The following is a 22,388-nucleotide window of genomic DNA, read 5'->3' on the forward strand; positions in this document are numbered from 1 at the left end:
CATAAATATAGTCAGAATTTAGAGGTAAAATTAATTGTTTCGTTGATGGTGTTGTTGTAGAAGAAAATTCATCATTGTACAAGGTCATGGAGGAATCCATTCATAATGAATAAGGCAAGAGAGGGTATTCATGGATACATCTCAGCGAGACATAATGAATGTCAATTGCAGTTGTTTTGCTTTTTGAGTTTAGGGGCATTATATGTAGACATTGTGTATGTCTTGGCACAAGAGCGAGTAACAAAGCTTCTTGCTAAGTACATACTCACAAGATGGTGTAAAAATGTCCGCAAAAAGCACACGTATATTATAACAACATAAAACAACTTATGCCAAACTTTTGGAGATATTGATGAGATTGCTTGTGAGTCAATACACCTGACACAATTATTAGTTGACAACCTTGGATCATTTGTAAACAAGCATGGCCTACAAATTTCACCTTCACTATACGTCAACAACAACACCGACATAGAACAAGAACACTTGCATCATAGTAACATAGGTCATGATGTAGACACAACTACAAACAATGTTGAAATCGAAAGCCCTAAATCTATGAAGCCTTGTAGACACATGATGTAGACACACTGTATAACCCCTGCAAAGTAATATCAAACACTACTTGCGATAAGGTTTAAAAAACTAATCAACCACCCCATTCCCCCACCCCCTACCCTCCCCCCACCCCCTTTTCTATTATTTTCTTGTGTTTTAGTTGGTATAAGAGCTAACTTTAGGAGAGAAGTTCGATTATTGAAAACAAAGAATGATTGCATTATTTGAATCTTTTCATAATAACATGTGGGATGTAGTTGAAAATGAAAACTACACACCTTTAAACGAGAAGGGTGAGTTACTAGATAGAGGAAAATGGTCAAATGACCAAAAATAGAGGTATCTTCTTAACTTTAAAGCACGTAATTCTATATGTATGTTTTATTTGAAGAGGAGTACTGGAAAGTCCACGCCTTCAAAGGCACCAAAGAAATATGAGACACCTTAGTAATCACATATGAAGGACCGAGTGAAGTATGGAGGAACAAGTTAGGTCTGTTAACCAGATAATACGAGTTGTTCTCAATGCTGGAAAATGAGAATATACAAGTCGTGTTCAACATATTTTAAACTATCTTAAACGAGCTAAGATCCCTAGGTAAGATATATGATAACTTTGATAGCATTGACAAAATTCTTTGTAGCCTTACTTCTCTAAAAACTTCAAAGAACCTTGATGGGTTGAGCTTAGAAGAGCTAGTTGGGATCTTGAAGGTCCACAAGCTTGAGCTTTAGTAGGATGGGATGCTGAGAAAAGACAAGAGCATTGCTCTCAAGGCTAGATAGTGTTGAATACTCATCAGATGACTTTGATGAGGAGGTAGATTTCAATGAGTTACACTTTGTAATCCAAGCTTATAATGAACTCTTGTCTAATTCTTCAAAACTTTCAAAGGCTTTCCAAAATATTAGAAAGAAAAATAAAAAGTTTTCAAAAGAAAATGAATCCTTGAAGAATGATTTGATGTCGTTGAAAGATGAAACCAAACTACTAAAAGGAAAATTAGATCTTTACAAGAAATGGTCAAAACTATGTTCAATGATTTTAACACCCCCAAATACTTATGGCCTGAAGAAGTCAAAATAGTCTATTATATTCAAAACAAGATTTATTTAAGGTAAATCCTAGTCAAAACTGAATTATGGAAGTATAGAAAGCCAAACATTTTATACTTTCATCCTTTTGGATGTTAATGCTTTATTTTGAACATTAAAGATAGTTTAGGAAAGTTTGATTCAAAAAGTGATAAGGATATCATCAATGATTACTCTGAAAGCATTTAGAGTGTACAATTCTAGAACTTCCAAGATAGAATAAGTCATTCATGTAAAATTTAATAAAAATGACTTTGACAATAAAATGTCAAGATGAAATTTTTGTAAATATGTAGATAAAAAAGTGTCAAAACCTCCTAACAAGTCGTCTTACCAAAGAAATAAAAACATAAATCGTTACCTACCCATAATGAAGAACCCACACAACAAAATGTAAAGAATCACCCTAGCATTCAATAAATCCACGTATGGTTGGTAATTTCGCTTCAAAACCCTTACACCATTGCTATGGCACATCTTTACAACTTGAATGATGTTACAATTGTAGAAAATTAATATATTTGTTATGGTTCCTCTTTGAAATTTTACCAACCAAAAAGAATGAACAAAAAATAAATTATTCTCTATCACAAAATTGCAAGAACTTGACACACCACAGTAATAGCACTAATTTGTTGTGAACCAATGTTTGGTGTTGATTGACTAATTGTAGTGATGTTACCATTTTGACAATTTGAGGTGATGGTGTACTTTTTCAGTTTTCAGTTTACTTCCTTCATCACCAAAATCATTCTTGTGGTGTACAACTTCACGTTTGAAAACTGAAAACCTCCATCGTCACCAAAATCATTCTTGTGGGAGTAACTTCACATTTGAAAAATATAAAATTTAAAATCTTTTTTTTAAGAACGCGACTTTTGTATGTTTTTAACAATAGATAAAATTAATGTACATTGAGCATGACTTTTTCTATTGAAATCATTCACACCATGTACTATTTACCAAATTTAGGTAATATTTTTAAATTTATCCATTTACCTAATTTTGAGATAAATCTATCCCCAATTTGGTGGTAAAAAGACTTGCAACTTTAAGCACGATCTCTCAGAAAATATGATTCTGCTGCCTGTATCATCATTAACTCATGAATAAGACAAGAAAACGGCAGCCTGATTGCTATCTGAACCTCAAGATTCAGATCCAAAGGAATTTAAATTATCCACTTCTTGGAATTCAAATTATCAAAGAAAACTAAATTGTAGAATGAGAGATTTTCTCAGATTCTCAACACGTAACTCAATGAATCACCAAATGCATCGAATTGAATTCTTCAATGATTTGCACCGAAATCAATTTCAATCAAAACACTAGCTCAGCCTGCAATCACATAATTCAAAACTGCAATTGCAATGCCAACCTCTTTAATCTGAATAGGCACTTGATGAATCTGCAGACCAAATAGTTGCTTGACTCTATTTCATAAAATGATTCTACGAATTCTACTTAATAATTGGCGTTGCTTGCCACTTTTCAATTCAAAACTGCAATCACGCTCGATTCAATCAATCAGCAAATTAATTTTGCTTCAATTAGTTGATTTCAGTTAAATCAAATTGCATCACCTTTTGGATGAATCTTGCTGTCTGCAATTCACTCGAGACAGCTCTTGCTTTGCAGATTCACGTTCTAACACGCTGAATTGATTGCACCGAAAATCTCATTGCCACCGTTTGCAACCATTCAGTCACGAAAAGCCAATTGTCGTATTTAATTAAATTTGAATCCACCCATGAAATAACGCACCCAACAATTCAATTTATGTTATAAGAAACTTTCGGAGACTGGATAGAAATACCATATCTATTATAAAAATGCAAAATTACGGAAACATGCAATATAAACTTCGATGATCAAATGATCAAAAACCTGATTACACATTAGAGGGTACTTTTTTGTTTTCTAGACAATTTTTGGCAAACAATTAATTAAAAGATTAAGAAAATGACACAAGATGGAAAGACGACAAACACCAGTCGAGAAAAAATTATCACTTTAAATTAATAATTAAAAAAAACATTAAAAATCTAAATAGAATTTTTCTAAGAGTATAAACCTACAGTCATTCGCTTTCGCTAGCTACACGGTTCAACAAACTATTTAATTAACTAATAAAAATAATATTTATAAAAAAATTTAACAAAAAAAACATATAATTTCAAGTTTTTTTTCCTTTTATCATCAATTGCATTTTGAAAAAAGAAAAAGAGAAAAAAAACTTTACCTATCAATTTAAGAATAGCTTTAACTCTTCCAAATCTTGCCTCCTTCAACCTTTATTTGCCACTTCCAATTTTCCACAAAAGAACTACTTAAATGGAAACTCCATGTCATACAAAACATTTCTCTCTCGTTCGCCGTCGCAGACAAATAACACAAATAACTAGGTTCACATATCTTCCGAAAGAACCATATCATGACGGCCTCCTCCACCATATAAAAAACAGAAGTTTTGGTATTTGTATAACTTAACAAAACCCCAAAGGTGGCTAATGTAACTTACAATATAAATTGTACTTTGTATATGTCAATCATCAATACAATAAGGTATTTCTAATGTTGCCGACAGAACTACAACAATCTTAAGAGAAGCTTCCCTTACCAGAAAACACGAGAGCACAGAAAAATGAGTCATAAGGCTCGGTACACACAACAAAACAAAGTTCTTCTAGACAATAATGGTCTCAGCTCAAAAGGACAGATATGTATTAACACTTCACCATGATATCAGATTTTCTGGGCGTTAATCATTCTCTCTCTCTTTAACTTCCAACGACCTGGCTTAAATATCATTGTTAAATCACACCCATTCTTCACCACCATTAATCAAATATCGGCAGTTTAATATTTGAACACTAAGAAATACAAACATAAGGAAACATGAGCACTTATTCAAGATACATACATCACACAGTCAACACAAACCATCTTCAGTCCATATAAGCTTGAACTTACCTCAACTCTGCAAGAGCAGCAAAAAATTTCAAAGAAGCCCTCTTCTTCTTTTGTAATCACTGACTGACAGCGTCAGGGAATGCCTCCTGCCATCATTTTCCAATACTCTAAATCCAACTGTTGATTCTATCCTTTGTTTTCTTGCCATAAATCCTGCCTGAGCTCCTTGGGCCCCACCATATTTTTGAAGTAATGCCAACGAAATTGGCAGCTCAAAATTGTGCAGCATATTTGACTCTGTCCCTTGATCCACAGGAGCACTTGTATCTACTAACTTCCCAGCATCAGCAGCAGCTTCCAAGGCGGCAGCAGTAGCCACCATGCCAGCCTCCGCTGTAACTGGCACTCCTGCTGAATTGCTGCCAGGTCCAACCACTACACCATTGACACTATTATTTCCAGCTGCAGCCTTTTCACCAGGTTTTGCAGCATAATAATTCCTTGATCTAGTCCATCTCCTTGAAAATGGATCATAACCTGCCTCCCCAGCTTTCAAACCAGTATTCACAGGCTTCAATTCAGAGGCATTCTTGAAGTTCTCAAACCTATTTTTCCTATTCATCTCAGCTAGCTTCAATGCCTTGGCATCCTTCTGCTTTGCTTGTCTAGATGCCTCTAATTCTTGCAGTCTTGCTCTGATCCTCTCCACTTCTGCCTCATCATGCTTACTTTGTGCTATTTCCAATTCCCTCCTCAGCCTATCCTTCTCAGCAGCAACATTTAGTGGCCTTGTTGAGGCAGACTTTTTTTCTTGTAACATCTGCTTCACAGTAGCCGCTGAGTAGACAAATGTGATGGCCTTTTGAATAGCTTGTTTTTTTTCTAACACATCTTGCTTAGTGGGCATCCGGCCACCACTACGATCTACTTCCTTAACCCACTGTTTGAACTCCTCTTCAAGTGGTACAGAGTCACTAACCATAGCCATTTGCCACCTAGCTGCAGAACTTTCATTTCCCCAAACAACATTCAAATACTTGTATGTAGTTTTATTTTCCAATTTATACTGTCTATCAGGTTCTGATGCATCAACATTTTTCACCATGCAGAGTCGGTAGATAGGTGAAGTTTTTGATCTACCAATTCCTACTCTTACGAAGCAACCAACTATTAAATCCTCAAAGAAAGGCTCCATAAACCATTTGGCAAGTTTTGATCTGCGAATAGTTATTTCCTTTATATCCTGAAATGAAGGACCCTCAGAACCAGCTAATGCCCTATCATCATCACTGTCACCAATTCCTCCATCCCCAGTTGACCCTTCATCATCGCTGTGGGACCTACTTTCACTCTCACTATGACTTGAACTACTGAGACTAGTTGATGTGAATGGTTTGCGCTTTGGAGGAGAAAAATGCCGGGGCCCTGCATTTCTTGATGCCTCTCTCAGTTTGCGATGAGCTTCTGGATCTTGTTGCTTCAATCGCTTAGCACGCAGTTCATTTAGTGCATCATTCTTCGCTGACCTGTCAGCAGATCTGGCTGATGCACGCATACGTGATGACGACATAGGTGGAGACTGCTTTCTGGGCACCGATACCTTTCCTTTCTCACGCTTAGATGCTATTTTCCCCAATAAGTTTTTATCATCCTTTTTTGTAGCTCTATCTGACAAAATCATCTCTCTTTGAAGTTCAGTCATCTCAGAAAGCTTCCGCCTGTCATCCTCATCCTTGTAGAGATCATCACCAATATTTGATTCATCACTGCTGTCGCCATCATGATCACTACGACCATCATCGTCATCTGCATCTTCCTGACTGCCTAAATCATCATCTCTTTCTGATGGATCTAACCTTTTCTTTAGAGGAACTTGTGATCCAGATGGCTTTCTGCTTGCATAATTGAGTTCATCATCTGAATCATCATCCCTAGAATCACTCCCACCATCTGAATAAGCGCCATCATGTCGTCTCCTTGAAGGCGGAAGAGAATGGCGATTTCTCCCAGATGTGCCAGTTCTCCCTGCAGCCTCCAAAAGCAAATTCTCCAAATCGGCCATAATTGACCCAGCTTCAACTTAAATATTACCCTGCATGCATAAAAAAGAATCCACAAAGGCAGTTGCAGATGAGAATACCATACATTAAATGAAAACAATTAATTTGGTGCATAAATGTATCTAAGCCATATAAGGAGGTGGTTATGATCTCTTTTACATTATCACAAAAACTTCTTTACACAGGTTTGAATCGTGCATTATTACTACATTTCTGCAGTTTGACCTCTTCTCATTATTACTACAAGACTTCTTCTAAAGAGAAACCAGTGCTTGGTACATGTGCAGTAACTTTAGTATTTGCTACATAGGGTTATTTAGGGGATTATGTAAGACACACCAATACTTTTCGGATATTGTACACAGGGTAGTAGATTTTGGATAAAGATTGACTGTATTAGACAATACAATACAATTCTCTACCCCCACCCATGATATGAATTGCTGCAACACTATTTTTTTTCTCCCGAATCAATCTTGTACTGTTTGAATCTCTTTCAGAATTGCATGAATAATAATTCTGGTTTGATTCAATGCACGTGGGTGAAATTGTGCCGCCGACCACAATATGAATTGCTGCAACACTCATTTTTTCTCCCGAATCAATCTTGTACTGTTTGAATCTCTTTCAGAATTGCATGAATCACAATTCTGGTTTGATTCAATGCACGTGGGTGGAATTATTTTTGTTCACACTTCAAAACGGCTAGGGTCATGCAACCCAATTTGAAAAACCCTAATTATTTTTGTTCTAATTTGATAAGGAAGAGAGACAAGATGGTTGTTCTTTTCTTTCCAGTCATGTTCAATCATTATTTTTCCTTTTTCTATCTTCTAGCCTCTCCGCGTAATCTCTTTTCTCCACCTACGGCCCTCATCCACTTATTTGTCTTTTCCTAGTCTCTTTCAGAATCGCGTGAATCGTGATTCTGATTCGATTCAATGCACATGGGTGGAATTGTCATGGGTCACTCTCCAAAACGGCTAGGGTCACGCAACCTAGTTTGAAAAAAAAAACCTAATCTGCTTTATTTTTTGTTCGTATTTAATCGGGGAAGAGAGACAAGATGGTTGTTCTTTTCTTTCTAGCCATGTCCAATCATTATTTTTCCTTTTTCGAACATATAGCCTCTCAGCCATAATCTCTTATCTCCACCTACGGCATTCACCCACTTATCCGTCTTTTTCTCATGTCTACTATATAAACAATAAATGTCGGTTATGTTCCCTTCTACTCCTGCAGGGTTACTCCCTTCCCTTGTTTTACACGTACTACTGCTAAATTATTTTTCTACCAAACTCTTGCTTTAAATGTGTATCTTTGCATGTCAATGCCTTATCTGTAAGTGTATGTTCCATTTTTTTAATGTTTATGTTACAATTTCAAGATTCAAAATATAATATCACCGTTACATCTATTGTATCTGAATTCAACTACCATGAAACACACACATAGAAGTGGACTCGGGTCAATTCTGATTGGCTCAATAACATTTTTTTATTCCAACTAATTAATTTTAACCAGTTCAGACTCTTTCTACTTTGGATCTTCTACCCAAACAGAACCAATCCAACTAAGATTTATTATTGAATGATAAATAATGGAAAACTATGCAACACAATCTTTAGAGCATACTCAATTATTGGTTGAAATTTATTTAAATCCACAAATGTTGGTGGTTCAAACCTCTCTTACAACGAGTCTCTCTCCAAATCTTGTAGTTTCAAATAAACTCTATCCAATGGGTGTGCAGCAAGCATTCCTCTGTACAAGAAGCTCTAATGCATCCCAATGGATATTCTATATAAGGAAGTTAAATTTGGATATGGATTGACACAATGCACCTCTCTCCAAATCTTGTAGTTTCAAATAAACTTTAACCAATGGTCTAGTGTGCAGCAAGCATTCCTACGCTTTAATGCATCCAAATGGATATTCTATATAAGGAAGTTGAATTTGGATATGGATTGACACATGATTCATATAGGGAAGTGGTAGGTCATTTTCACATTATTACAAGTCTTCTCTTAAAGAGAAGTCGGACAATCTAGGTATGCAAGATCTCATGTTCACGCCAATAATGCAGTAAACAAATTATGACAAAGTGTTATTGATAGAATAATGCAAACAACCTTATACCAACAGAAACCATAACTAAAATCCATAACCAAAGTAAGCAAAATAAAGTTCATTAAAAAACATTCAAGAATAACAAGATCTTAGTATAAAAAGAATTGATAGATCTGAAAGCTTACTGCTGAAGAAACAGTCCAAGAAATACAGGAAAAAAATTATTTACTATTGTAATTAAAATATTCAGTATAGTTGGAATGTTCATTCATGTGATCACAGATTCAGAATGTGAAAATATTAATTGCATGGAGGAAAAGAGAATGGGATAGACCGCTTGATATATAAGAGAAAACAATCCCACTTTGTAATAGGCACAAATAAAAAAAAACTGTACTTTGCACAAAAACACTGATCATACCAAGAACGAATCCTTCTAACTTGATCTGTACAAGAAAAAATAAAATTTGAACAGTGAAGTGCAGTTTGAAAAAGACATTGACATACCTAGTGAAGACGCAGGAGGGAATAAAGGAGGGGAAGCCAGGCACTGTGGAGGAAGCGACACCTCCTTCGATGGTATCGACCACCGAAGCTTCAACGATGATGAACAGAGGCGGCACAAGCTCAGGGAAGGGGCCTGCCTGTGTTGTCTAGGGTTTCAGTTTCACAATCAGTCTTGCGTTTTTTTCACAATCTCAACCAAAATTCTGATCTTTTTTCAAATGGGTACTATATTTTGACCTGAGCAAGTAAGCTCTTGTGACTCATGTTAGATAAGTTTTGTAACAAAATAATAATATTAAATTACATCAAAACAGCATATCTTTCTTTTATTTCCATCCTTTCTTCTTTATGACATCATATAAAACATGACCATCATGTCCTTTCATAATATATTCAAACTTTGTAAATTGTGTAATTAAGAACATAGTTTTGAATTATATAATCAAAAAATATAGTTTTAAAGAAAAATATTACAGATTATATAATGGAGATAATAAGTTGAAGTAATATTTTGAATGACCCAATTTAATTTATATTGTAATTAGAGTTGACTGATGGTATTTTTATCTTTATTTTAAGAGTTAAATAATTTTTTTGGTCTCTAATGTATTATAAAAAGGTGTATTTCATTTCAACCTGTGTAAATTACTATTCTAGACTAACAATGATTATATTTTAGTTTATTACCTAATTTCTTTTGTCACATAAAAAACGTTTTTATAATTTTTTTATGTCTTTTATATTTTTTTTATAAAATATAAAGCCTAAATATTTATATTTTAGTTTGAAGATGAAATACAATCTTGTTATAATAATTTAGAAAAAAATATATTTAATCTTTATTTTAAAATAAAAATACATTTATATCTACAAAATAATATATATATATATATATATATATATATATATATATATATATATATTTGTGGGTCTGTATATGTTGGTTTTCTAACATTTTAAATATTAATTAAATAACTTTTTATAAAAATTATAAATAAAAAACATTATATTATTAGAAATTTAATATTAAAATAAATGAGTAATATTTTTTCAGTATAAATTTTAAAATATAGTTTCATATATTTTGAACGTTTAAAATTGAAGGAGAAATATTTATATGTAAAAAAATTAAAAATGTATGTCATATAAGTATTGATAAAATGAAATTGTGATTTGTGTTTTTTATATACAATACACGATTTCAACAAACCTAAATAAAAAAATATGTAATAAATATTTTCATAAATAAAAAGAAGCCGTACAAGTACAATATTTTTTTTAATATGAAACTAGTTAATCAATACGTATAGTCATACTTATTTTTATCTTGTTATCTAACTAATAGAATTATTTATAAACATCGGAATATTGTTGATTTCCTTAAATGTAATTTAAGATTGTATAATTAAAACATGATTATTTAAATCTAATAACTTCAAATATATTTTTAATAATTCTTGTATAATTAAAATATTTCCATAGTTTCAAATTAAATATAAAATATTATAATAACAGTTAACTATGTCTATTTTTTTTATACGAGGGGATTGGAGAAAGATAAATTTGCTAATTTGAAACTTTTGAGAGTGTTATGAATATAGAGGTTGAGGACAACTCTTTTGTACTTTCTGTCACTCGTTTTCGTCTTATTGGATCTCTTTCGTAATATTATTTAATTTTTCTTCTTCCAAATTCATATTTGTAAAGGATATTATTATATTCAAATTGATTAGAATTGATAGTAAAAGAGTTCATAAATATGTTTGAACTTATTAATCATGTTGGATTTATGAAGAGTAATTTATTTTGTACTTATCGATCTTTCAGTTCCAAAATGAAAACTGATCGATTATATGATACAAGGCTCCAAACACTATTTGGAAAAATGTTTAAAGTTAGGAGGAAGTTGACTAATTGGTGAAAGTACAATGTAGAGGAGGATGTTGACCGACAGAGAAAAGATTCAACTAAATCTACTTGATATAATTGTTTTTCTAAATATTTCAAAAGAAAATTTTCAATAATTAATTCTAAAAAGACATATTTTTTTTTATTTTGAAAAAATCTTAAATCATTAGTTAGAAGAAATAAATATATGGAATATAGAAACACAACCTAATAAAAGAAGACTTAATCATTCATGAGGTTCCTAGGGTGGAAATCTCAAATTGGTCATTTTCTTTTTTTTCGCGTCTCAATTGGTCCTTATTTTTAAATTGCAGTAACAATTACACTCCTATCGTTAATTTGGGCACGTTATAGTTATGTGATTCTGACATGTCTTTTTTGTTTTTTTGTTTTAAAAAGAAATTGGTAACAATCCTCGCACTGTCGTCATCTCCTCCACGTCGCCACCATCATCGTTAGACCTCCATGACCACCGGCCAGCTACCGTGAGTCCAGCAAACACATTTGTCTTCCGCCACGAAATACTCACCATTTGCAACTATCGTGAATCAAATCACACACACACAGAAATCACGAAGTAGAGAAACCCTCACGTAATTCATCTCCATTATGCCACTGCTTCTTCTCCCTCTTCATCAACCTATAGAGAAAAACCCAGAAACAGATCCACTCGAAACCTAATTTGTCAAAGTCGCAACAGTTGCGCGAGCATCAACCACAGCCACGAGTCCATATGGAACCCTAATTTGGAACTAGGTTTGTTCCTCCTCTTTAATCTCCATGGCAACCTATAGGAAAATCAAGCTAGCAGCCTTCGCAAGCCCTAATTGCGACACCTAGAGAACCCAGATTGCGAACATTTTTGCATTGTAGCCTAAATTTTTAGAAACCCAATTGAACTCTAAAGTTGCGATTTGTTCGTAACACTAAAATCGTGCTACGAGAGCCACCACTCCATTCTTCACTGCAACACCAACGAAATCACAGTCATTAGAACCTACAGAGAACCCAATCACAAACACATAAAACAGAGACAGTCCAAAATCGCAACCAACATCAGTTCATTTTCTTCGTGCAAGACGAACAAATTCAATTCCCAATACATAAACAAGACAAACACGAAAGAGTCATTTTCAAACCTCTCACTAACACCCTCGAATAATAAGAAATTTTTCCCAACTTTTTTATTTGAAAAAAAGCTAAAATCCATAACACCCAACATATGTCATCCACGTCATTTAAAAACATGATGACAATGCCACGTCAACAAAATGACTATGCCACGTCAACCTAACTATAATATTGTTCGATCCAATTTAATGACAGGGGTATAATGGTTACAATTTTCACAGAATATAGACTCAATTGAGATGCGACCAAAAGAAAAGAACCAATTTAAGATTCTCACATCAAATAGGAACCTCGTGAATAATTAAACCTAAAAAAAAATTCCATATTTATTTTGGAAAGACTAAGAAAATTTGTATGAGATTACAAAGAAAAAATATTTAAGCCTAAATGATTTAAATATACTTTTATAAAGTGTAATTTTTTAGAGAAATTCTTATTTTGTTTCCAAAACTTGATTTGAAGAGTTATATTTATTTTAAATAAAAGTTAAATATAAAATAGATTAATCTATAACTAAATGCATACTTAAATTAACTTAGCCTAAAATAATTATATGTTACTATGTCCATCTGCACCCACTTTTATAATAATAAACAATAAAATATATTTAAAAAAAAGTAATTATTATAATACAATTAATTAAAAAAATATTACTATAATTTATATTAAAGTTATAAAAAACTTTTATGGAAAAAAAGTAGTTTTGAAAATATTTTTTCTTAATTTTCATGATATTTTAATTATGTCACAGGAACACCGGTAAATTTTCATCAAAATAAAAAGTAAAGCTATAATTAAAATATGTATAGAAAACGTAGTTATAAAATATTTTAATTTTTATTTAAAAAATATTATTATAATTATACAATAAAAACACTTCTAGTTTTTAATTTCTATAATATTATAACTATAAGGAATACTTGTAAAAATTTCAACAAAACAAAAGGTACAATAATAAAATATGTATAAAAAAAAGTACTTATAAAATATTTAGTATTTTTAAAACCATGATTATAATTATATAATAAAAAAACTTTCAATTTTTGTGGATAGCTTTATATATATATATATATATTAAAAAATGAAGTATATAGATAATATCATAAGAGGCTCTGGAAAGATATGAAGTTAATAACAGGTAATTAACTTAAAAATATTAAATTGTTGACAAGTAAGGTTATTATCAGTTCAATCAAGGATGGAGAAAACATTTCACAGCTGTCTTAATGTCAACAATTTTCCAATATGCAGCACAGTGCCAAGTGTTCATTAACATAGGAACGAAAATAGACAAAGTAGCGTATTCCAAAAAATAAACAGACAAGTAATATGGTCCCTATATTTATACTATCCCTTTCACTTTTTGGCATATATGTAAAGAATGTTGAGTAAACATGTATTTGTTACTAAAATTATTATTAGAAAAGTCATGTTATTTACAAAAAAGAAATAAATGTAAAAAAAGGTATAATGAGAAATAGTGAAATTTTCGAAGTTTGCTTTTCTCACAGAATATACTATTTCACTATTCTTTGAATGAATGAGGATTCACTTAACACCCCTGCATATTTTTTTGTTTTGAAAAAGTCACACGCATTCTGCTGTTATTTGCATTCTACTAACAATCAAATATCAAACACCCTCCAATAGGTTCTTAACAATTGAGGCTAAGTTTTTACAGGTTCATCATCTAAGATGAAGCATTGAGGCTAAGTTCTTAACAATATTTTGCAACAACAATTCTTCTTTTTCTGATGAAGATTCCTTGCAGGTTTTATAAAACAGTACAAGGATCTGTCTACATTCAACTTTTCAGAAAGTTCATGCACTCATGTACTCAAGTAAAGTTGAATGCTTGAAGTGAGTTCACAATTTTTCTTTCTGGACTACCTCATTTGTTATGTTAGGCTCTAATATCAGGTACATGTGTGTTACTACCTATTTCGTGATCTGGGAAGCTAATGAAAGACCATCACTAAAATTTTGCACTTCAATAGTTAGGATTTCTGCAACATCTCTTCATCACAGTTCTCTGAAAATGTAACATCTGGTGCCTCCTCAATATCATCTGCGGGCTAATAATAATGGAATACAAAGATGTCATAACTCCCAAACATGAATAAGAAGAAAATGTGTAACATATCCAAAAGTACAACTTACATGCCATAGTTCCAGTAGATGCCAAAACAAAAAACTCAATATCATAACCAAGCAAAAGAGCTTGCCTGCCCAAGCTCCACAAGACAAGTATCTAAAAGAAAAGAGACAATAAGCAATAGAAGAAGTAGCACTGATATTTGTAAGGTCTGGAAAAATGATCTCACATTAAGATGTCACCATTTCAACAGAGCATACAATATATAAATACTCAGATTCTTTTGATCCTACTCCTAATTTATGTATTTATTTTACATATGAACCACTTAGGCTAACAAATCAAAACTGTAGTTTAGTTAAATGAAGATCCCAAAGTACAGTGCTTTGATTCTGACTTCCGTTACAAGTAGATTAGATAATGCTCAAGTAATTAGCTAATCACATGATTGAAACAGAATGAACAGTGGAGCTTTTTGTACAATTATGTGTTGCAGATAGAATCAAAAAGAATCAGGAAAGTATTACCGTGAGAGACATTCTAATAGACTTTGATTGGGACATTTCGAAGCACGATCATATACAATTTCTGTCCGCTTGGCAACATCATGCCAGTTGTAGAGTTCCCTCATCTACAGAAAATAAATAAATGAATTGAAGGGTAATTAATTTTCACACTGAAAGCAACAGAATGAGGCTATTTAAACTACAAACACACTCGATTGTGCATGACTTGTGGATCAATTTTGGGAAGCATAGATATTGCTGTTTGGATTGCTTGCACTAAATCACCTGGATCAGGCTCTGCCAACACAACCATGTCATCGGGTAAAACCTACAGCAAGGGAGTTAATATATTGATTATAGGATTCCACAATTGTCTCAATAGCCATGTAAGTGGATCTGGTTAGAAATGGAAGTTCGTAACAGTTAATAAAAAAAAACTATATTGAAAACCTTTATACTAAAACCAAACAGGTGCAAAAAGAAGATGCCAGATACCTACCTCAGGAACACCACCAACTCGTGTGCTCACTGTTAACAGTCCACAACTAGCAGCCTCTAATATGGCCATGCAAAAAGCTTCTGTCAAGGAACTACAACAGCGCAAAGCTCAGATAAGACAACAGATATAAAAGAAATAATATTGGAAAGAACTCAGAAGTACTCAAAAAAAGAATTTAAATCCCAGAAAGCATAGAAGGTGCGAGCTGATAAAGTTCATGTTCTCAATACTTTTTTAAGATCAGATAATTTCATATTGGAAGAATGTAATACTGCATAGCTTGGATTGATCTTGATTTTTTATGCAATTCCTATGTCATGGATCAGCATGTGCAGGTTCCACATTGACTTTATGTGATGTAAGCCAACCAGGTGTACATAAACAAAAGGTAGAAAGAAAGTAACATTAATCATAGTGGGGTTCTTCAAGGTTCATGCTCACAAGTTTGAATGAACTAGTGTCCCCATTCTACGGGTCTTAGAACCCCTAGATTGAATTGGATCTGATTAAAATTAACCCTTCTCCTAAAGATGTAATACTACACTCCTTAGATCACTAGTGTCTGTCATGTCCCACATATAAACAAGAGGGTTGAATTTGAGATTCTTCCCAATGGTTAGAGTCAGTGAGTCATTAGAATCGCTAGGAAATAGGAACATTAATTGCTAAGATCAGCTATCAAAAACCTTAGCTCAAGGTTCGACCTTCTTTTTCAGCAATGTGTATCGTTTTATTGTTGTATAGGCTGGTATAGAGCCTAAAATTTCTCCTACTTCTGTAATGACCGAGTAAAAAAGAATAAAGATACCTCTCTTCTTACCCAAACAATTCGGAGTAGATGAGTGATCCCACATAGACAATGGAGCCAAAAGAACACTTACGCTGATTCCATTTTTGACAAATCTTACGACAAAAATGGCAGAGGTTTTGTACAAAACTCAGGCTACATCACAATCCCCGATATCTAATTCCTCTACTGTACCCATCTGCACCAAGTTGGATGGGCTCAACTGAGATCCCAGGTGACTGAGACACACATCTCAAGCAAGAACAAACTGGGATATATTGACAGATCATATCCTCCATTGTTACAACTGATCCGACGTTAAGAAATGATGGACTGATAAGGCTGTACGAAAAGATGGTTGATCAACTCAACCGACTCCTCATTGATGGGGAATTTCATTAGCTTCCCAACAACCAAAATCTTGGATACCGGACATCATATAGATTTGATTCAAAATTTACATCTATGTAAAATATAACTTTTCTTTTCAAACTATGTCGGACTTTTAAGGCAATCCTACCATTCTGATTACAAAAGTAACCCTTCCTATCCTTATGGATTTTATCTTCATTAACCTTTAATTGGGCCTTGCCCTTATCCTTTCTACCTAGCCTGCTTTTACTGTCACTGGCTCCATTACGAGATGAACATAGTTGTCCTTCACTTCTTTAATCTCCTTTCCAACCAACATGACCTTAATTTCCTGAATGTTCCTCTTTTCTTTAAGGGTGTTATAATTCACCTAGAATTGGCCAAATTCAACCGGAAGGAAGTTCAAAATGAATTGTACTAAAAGGGACTTATTCACTTCTATTCCCATAAACTTTAACGTTGTTGCTAGATTAGACATTTTAGTCACATGATCATGAAGTGATTGAGACAAATCAAACTTTCTGTTTGTAAGATCACTTATCAGGTTCCTGTAATCGACTTGTCAATAATGTTAGACTTCAAAAAATTCTTAACCAGTTTCATGAATTCCTTAGCATTAACAATTTTGGACATAAATGGCTTAACACTTTCAGTCATAGAAAGTCTCTTCAAGTTTAATGTCAACCTATTAGATCACTCCATTATTGACCTATCAACTTCTTTAATAGTAATAATGGTTGGGAGCTTTTCATCAATTATCAATGTAAGGTCTAAATCCATAACACCCAGTTAACTGAGACGAGTAAAGAAGCTGATAGGTCTCTTAATGATGTTTGGGAGCAATCTAATAGGTTGGCATTGAACTTGATCAGATAGTCTATGATTGAAATTGTTAAGCCATCTATGCCCAAAACTGATAATGCTAAGGAATTCATGAAATTGGTTATAGATTTGTCGCATTTTGACATTACCGACAAGTCGATTACAAGAAACCTGACAAGTGAGCTTACAAACAAAAAGTTTGATTCGTCTCGATCAATGATCATGTGACTGAAATGTCTAATCTGGCAACAAAGTTAAAGTTCATGGGAATATAAGTGAATGAGTCCCTTTTAGTACATTTCATTTTGAACTCCCTTCCGATTGAATTTGACTAATTCTAGGTGAATTATAGTACCCTTAAAGAAAATTGGAACATTTAAGAAATGAAGGTCATGTTGGTTTAGGAGAAAAGGAGACTAGAGAAAATGAAGGACAACTATGTTCATCTCATAACTCGTAATGGAGCCCGTGACAGTCAGAGCAAGTTAGGTAGAAAGGATAAGGGCAAGGCTCAACTGAAGGTTAATGAAGATAAAATCCATAAGGATAAGAAGTGTTACTTTTGTAATCAGAATTATCACCTCAAGATGGATTGCCCTAAGAGGAAGAACTGGTTTGAAAAGAAAGATATATTTTATATATATGTAAATTTTGAACTCAAATCTTATTGATGTACCTAATAATACCCAATGGCTTGATTCTGGACCAACTGCTGATGTATCACATATTTTGTAGGGATTCCTTTTAATCTAAATCATAAGAGGAGATGAAAAGTTTCTTTCTTTGGGCAATAGAATGAAAGAAAGGATAGAGGGCACTGGGACATATAGATTAATCTTGAATAGTGGACATCATATATTTTTGGAAGGATGTTTTATGTACTTGGATGTTCTAGAAATTTAGTTCCTATTGCAAAGTTGGATGAATTAGGATTTTATTTTAAGATTGGACACAATGTTTTCCCTTTATTTAAAAATATCTATCATCTTGGCACAGCATATTTTGCACCTTGTATTTGTTGATTTTAAAACATCGCAATTTTTTTTATCTTCAAGGAAGATTGTGAGGTCACTCTCAACCCTATATGATGGACGAAAATACTAAACTTCTCTGCAATCACCTCAACGATGTATAAAATTAATCCCTAAAATCTCAGAAGATTTTCCTTTTTTCTCTTAAAGATGTTATCAAAATATATAGCTGAGAAGTAAGACAGATGACAACAAAAGGAAAAACTTGAAGGTTGATATGCATCAAACTAAGTTAGCAAATTATATTTAAGCTTTCGTCCACTTTACAATGGCTTTCTTGTGTATCGAAATTATATTTTACACCGTGTCCTTCTAACACTAGTAACGTTCTATGGTAGTGAATATTTGCCAGCGAAGTAACAACAACAGCGAAAATAAATGTAAAAGATCTGATCAACTGCTACAAATTATGACAGAATTATTAACTCGTCACCACGAAAGAGTAAAGTTTAGGAAGAAACTGAACCAGGTTAAGAAGATATGTCCAGATATTAGAACAGATCGAACTTGTGTATGTGGTACAGCTCCCAGTAAATCAACTCTATCAAAAAGAGAATGTTTTTCTCTCATCTCTTCCAATCTCACACGCTTAGGTCCATCACCACCGATAATGAATCGAACCTTCAAATAGATATTTAAGTCATGCCTTCGAAAGTATTCAGTAAAAGGGCTATAAATTATATAATGTTCTCTGGACAAACATATTTCTTTTGGTGCATAATTTACTGTGGCTCCTACATGAGGAAATAAATAAAATAGTAACGCTACATGCAAAAGATGCAGAGAGATCATAAATCATAGGAATGGTTGAGACAGATGGAATATAGAGAGGGTTTGTTCTGTCAATGGTAAAATATTCACATCACAGTGATCACATACACATGAAACATCAGATTTCATCAGGTTCTACCAAGATGCTAAGGTTAACATAAATGATTTTAAGAATTCACTTATCTTTGTTATGCATAATTGCATATGCAGTAAGATCACACTATATTTTTTTAAGGTCATGCCAACAAATAAGTTATTGGTACAAGTTATTGTAAAACTAAAGTGTCAGAAGAAGAATATAAAATTAATAGATTCTAAATTAGAAAATTATGAAGTTATAATTCTCGAGAAGGTAGAGATTTATACGTGTTTAATGTACTTAACAGCAATGCACTTTTGAAAAACAGACATTAGATGTTCTCGAAAACAAAAACATTAACAGAGCACCAGAAGAAGCACCATTGAAATTTTGTTAAGTAACACAAATTTTCAGCTTTTGTATCTACAAGCACCAGAATAGAAAGGGATAAATTACCAAAGGAGTCTTAAATTAATACCATAAGCTCCATGTTAGACAAAATCCAATTTCATAAATTTCATCGTGCAGGACAAACTAACAGTGATTTCAAATTTGAACAACTCACATTAGGATGTAACCGGCATACTTCTGGAATGACTTCAACAAGCAAGTCTGCTCCTTTCCGGTAAACCAATCGACTGATAACAACAATAACAATTTCCGATCCACTAGGACGTTCCAATGCTGGCTTGAACATGGCAGTATCAACAGCATTAGGAATAACAAAAACCTTTTCTGGTGCCAAACCTGATCTCAACACTGTGTTTTCCTTGCTTGTGTGGGAGACACAGATTGCTTGACTCACATCTGCCAAGGTAAACTGCATCACCTTGTTCATATGAATGCTACCAACATCCCCAAAACCATGCAGAGAATGATCTGTGAACACAACCTTGTATCCCATGATCCTCGAATTCAAAAGGGCATCATGGCAAAGTGTTGAGAAAGTTTGATGCCCATGTACTACAGTAATTCTTTCTCGAATGAGAATTGTTCTTATAATTGGTAACACCCCATACAAGGTTGGAAATGTACTCTGATTAAAGAACGGTCTCCACGGAACATAGTAAACTTTCAAACCACCAGTCATATATCTAACCCCAGAACGATTTCCATAAGCATGAGTCACCACCACCACCTGAATCGTCAAAAAAATCAACACTTCAAATCAATAAAAATTTACCACAGCACAAACTATAAAAAAAAAAAATGGTAAACTACTCCACGTACAATTTTCATTTACTACATTGATCTCCTTTGTATTTAGTACTAAAGAATAATGAGAAGCTATAACTCAATCCTGAGTACTACCACACCAGATAGCACAGAGCAACAAAAAAAATAAAATCAATTTGTCTCTATGAAGACAAAGTACCAATAATATGACATGAAGAAGTCTAATAATAATTTGGGTTCTGAGGATCAACTCCCAAAATTAACTCAAAATGATAAATTGGGAAAAATCTAAAACGCTGACCTTGTGGCCTAACTTGAGCAAGCATTGAGAGAGGTAATAAACGTGGTTCTCGACACCACCAAAGTTGGGATAGTAAAAATCAGATACCATCAGAACTCTATGCTTCTGGGATGGTGAATCACCCATCACAATGACGTACCTGTTGCATGCAGCCAAAGGTGAAAATGAGATGCTTGTAGTAAGGAAAAAGGTGGTGAAATTCATGAGAAATGAAGGAATGGTAATACATACACCTTGCAGAAGGAGAAAGTGAGAGAGTGAGAATGAGTGGAAGAGAAGAGAAGAGAAAAACGCTTCCTTTCTCTGTGTTTTTCACCGTTTCAAATTCTTGCTACGTTCAGTATGAGTTTGAGTTTGAGTATTACAAGGTAACGAACATGGTCAACATTTTTCTTACCTTTTACGTGTGAATGGTCAGTGCTCTTGTCATTTTCTGATTTCTCCATTGGCTGTAGATAATTATTAATTACCTTTTTAAATACAGTTGTTGTTTAAGATAAGAATTTAATTTTATTTGGAAAAAGTTGAAGGTTACTCTTAACGTCATTATTAATTAGCAACTAATAGCAATACATCTAAGATCACAATTTCCGATACCAAAAAGATATAGAAAATAATTATTAATACATTATTCTCTTTATGAAAAACAAATTCATCATCATGCCATAATTAAACTTACTCACTCTTTGAAATAATTAACAATTAATCTCAGTCCTCTCTCTCTCTCTCTATCTATATATATATATATATATATATATATATATATATATATATATATATATATATATATATATATATATATAATGTAAGAATTTAAAAAATTTGTATTTATATATTAAAAGTAGATATCATGTCATCTCTCTAATAAAAAACCATAATATTTTTTTGGTTTAAACCCTCCCTTGGTCCTCAAGTTTGTATGAAAATCTCAGTTGGGTCCTCAAGTTTTTTTCTGTCTCAATTTGGTCATATTTTTTGTAAAAGTGAGCACATTGTACCATAACCGTTAAGTGGTGTGAGACGGCGTTAAATTGGTGTGAGCTGGAGCACAGAGAATGTGGTGATGTGTTTAGGGTTTCTTACGTGGACTGTTTTGTTTAAAAAAATAGTGCTGATGTGGCATAAGTACCCTTTTCAGAATTAGGGATTTGAAATTGGAATTGGGAATTGCGGAGAAGGACGAGGACCATTGATGACCTTCCTCGGCTGTTCTTTAAAGAAATACAACTCCGCACCAGGCCTCATCTTAGTTAAACTTCAACCCAATAAACCAATGCGAAAAATGTGTGTCGAACGAAACTGGTTTACTGGGAAAGAATAGAAAGGTGGGTTTATATTTATATACAGAGAATGAGATTGGGAAGCCACAGTTCATGTTTGTCAATAGGAAATATAGATAATGTTTTATCCAATAGATAATGAGTTGTGTTTTTTGATTTGACTATTGGTGTGGTTGAACCAAAATAAAATAATGTTGGAACTGTAATACGTTTGGCTTCCACGCTTGGTACCTCCATAGCCACCCGCAGGTAGATGACGCAGAAGCACAACTGATAACTCAGAACCCAAGATTTGAGTGCCATCAGTCATAACAGAGCAACAACGCCCACCAATTCAAAATCAAAATTCCATGCAAATAACTGTAAGAGGAAACCCACTTATGCTCTGAAATCAACAACGCACCCCTTTTGTTTTTGTTTCTCTTTC

The 22,388-nt window shown here is 33.3% G+C and overlaps 2 protein-coding genes across 4 annotated transcripts; both read right to left on the minus strand.

The window, feature by feature from the left end:
• Nucleotides 1-4,108: 4,108 nt before the first annotated feature.
• Nucleotides 4,109-9,447, minus strand: LOC108319575 (protein RTF1 homolog). 3 transcript variants are annotated; one of them, XM_052874588.1, is made up of 3 exons: nt 9,204-9,447; nt 4,627-6,658; nt 4,109-4,448 (listed from the first exon to the last, which is right to left on the minus strand). In XM_052874588.1, exon 2 carries the CDS (start codon nt 6,626-6,628, stop codon nt 4,655-4,657), a length of 1,974 nt encoding a protein of 657 aa, XP_052730548.1. In that variant the 5' UTR covers nt 6,629-6,658; nt 9,204-9,447; the 3' UTR covers nt 4,109-4,448; nt 4,627-4,654. The 3 variants fall into 3 exon arrangements, with proteins under 3 accessions (XP_052730548.1, XP_017406244.1, XP_017406239.1); XM_017550755.2 differs by having other exon boundaries at nt 4,109-4,526; XM_017550750.2 differs by having other exon boundaries at nt 4,109-6,658.
• Nucleotides 9,448-13,811: 4,364 nt separating this feature from the next.
• Nucleotides 13,812-21,010, minus strand: LOC108324934 (phosphatidylinositol N-acetylglucosaminyltransferase subunit A). The gene is made up of 9 exons (XM_017557891.1): nt 20,915-21,010; nt 20,682-20,820; nt 19,770-20,342; nt 18,821-18,975; nt 15,343-15,433; nt 15,055-15,171; nt 14,865-14,968; nt 14,403-14,493; nt 13,812-14,317 (listed from the first exon to the last, which is right to left on the minus strand). Exons 2-9 carry the CDS (start codon nt 20,805-20,807, stop codon nt 14,240-14,242), a joined length of 1,335 nt encoding a protein of 444 aa, XP_017413380.1. The 5' UTR covers nt 20,808-20,820; nt 20,915-21,010; the 3' UTR covers nt 13,812-14,239.
• Between the last annotated feature and the right edge of the window lie 1,378 nt (nt 21,011-22,388).

The sequence above is a fragment of the Vigna angularis genome, chromosome 1 (genome assembly GCF_016808095.1).
Source record: "Vigna angularis cultivar LongXiaoDou No.4 chromosome 1, ASM1680809v1, whole genome shotgun sequence".
In the NCBI taxonomy this organism is placed as follows: domain Eukaryota; kingdom Viridiplantae; phylum Streptophyta; class Magnoliopsida; order Fabales; family Fabaceae; genus Vigna; species Vigna angularis.

Coding starts and splice junctions, on each gene's coding strand:
- LOC108319575 (XM_052874588.1), bottom strand. CDS start 6,628: ATGGCCGATTTGGAGAATTTGCTTTTGGAGGCTGCAGGGAGAACTGGC.
- LOC108324934 (XM_017557891.1), bottom strand. CDS start 20,807: ATGGGTGATTCACCATCCCAGAAGCATAGAGTTCTGATGGTATCTGAT. Junction 20,343..20,681: donor TGCTCAAGTTAGGCCACAAG/GTCAGCGTTTTA, acceptor TTGACGATTCAG/GTGGTGGTGGTGACTCATGC. Junction 15,172..15,342: donor GAGTTGGTGGTGTTCCTGAG/GTAGGTATCTGG, acceptor CCCTTGCTGTAG/GTTTTACCCGATGACATGGT.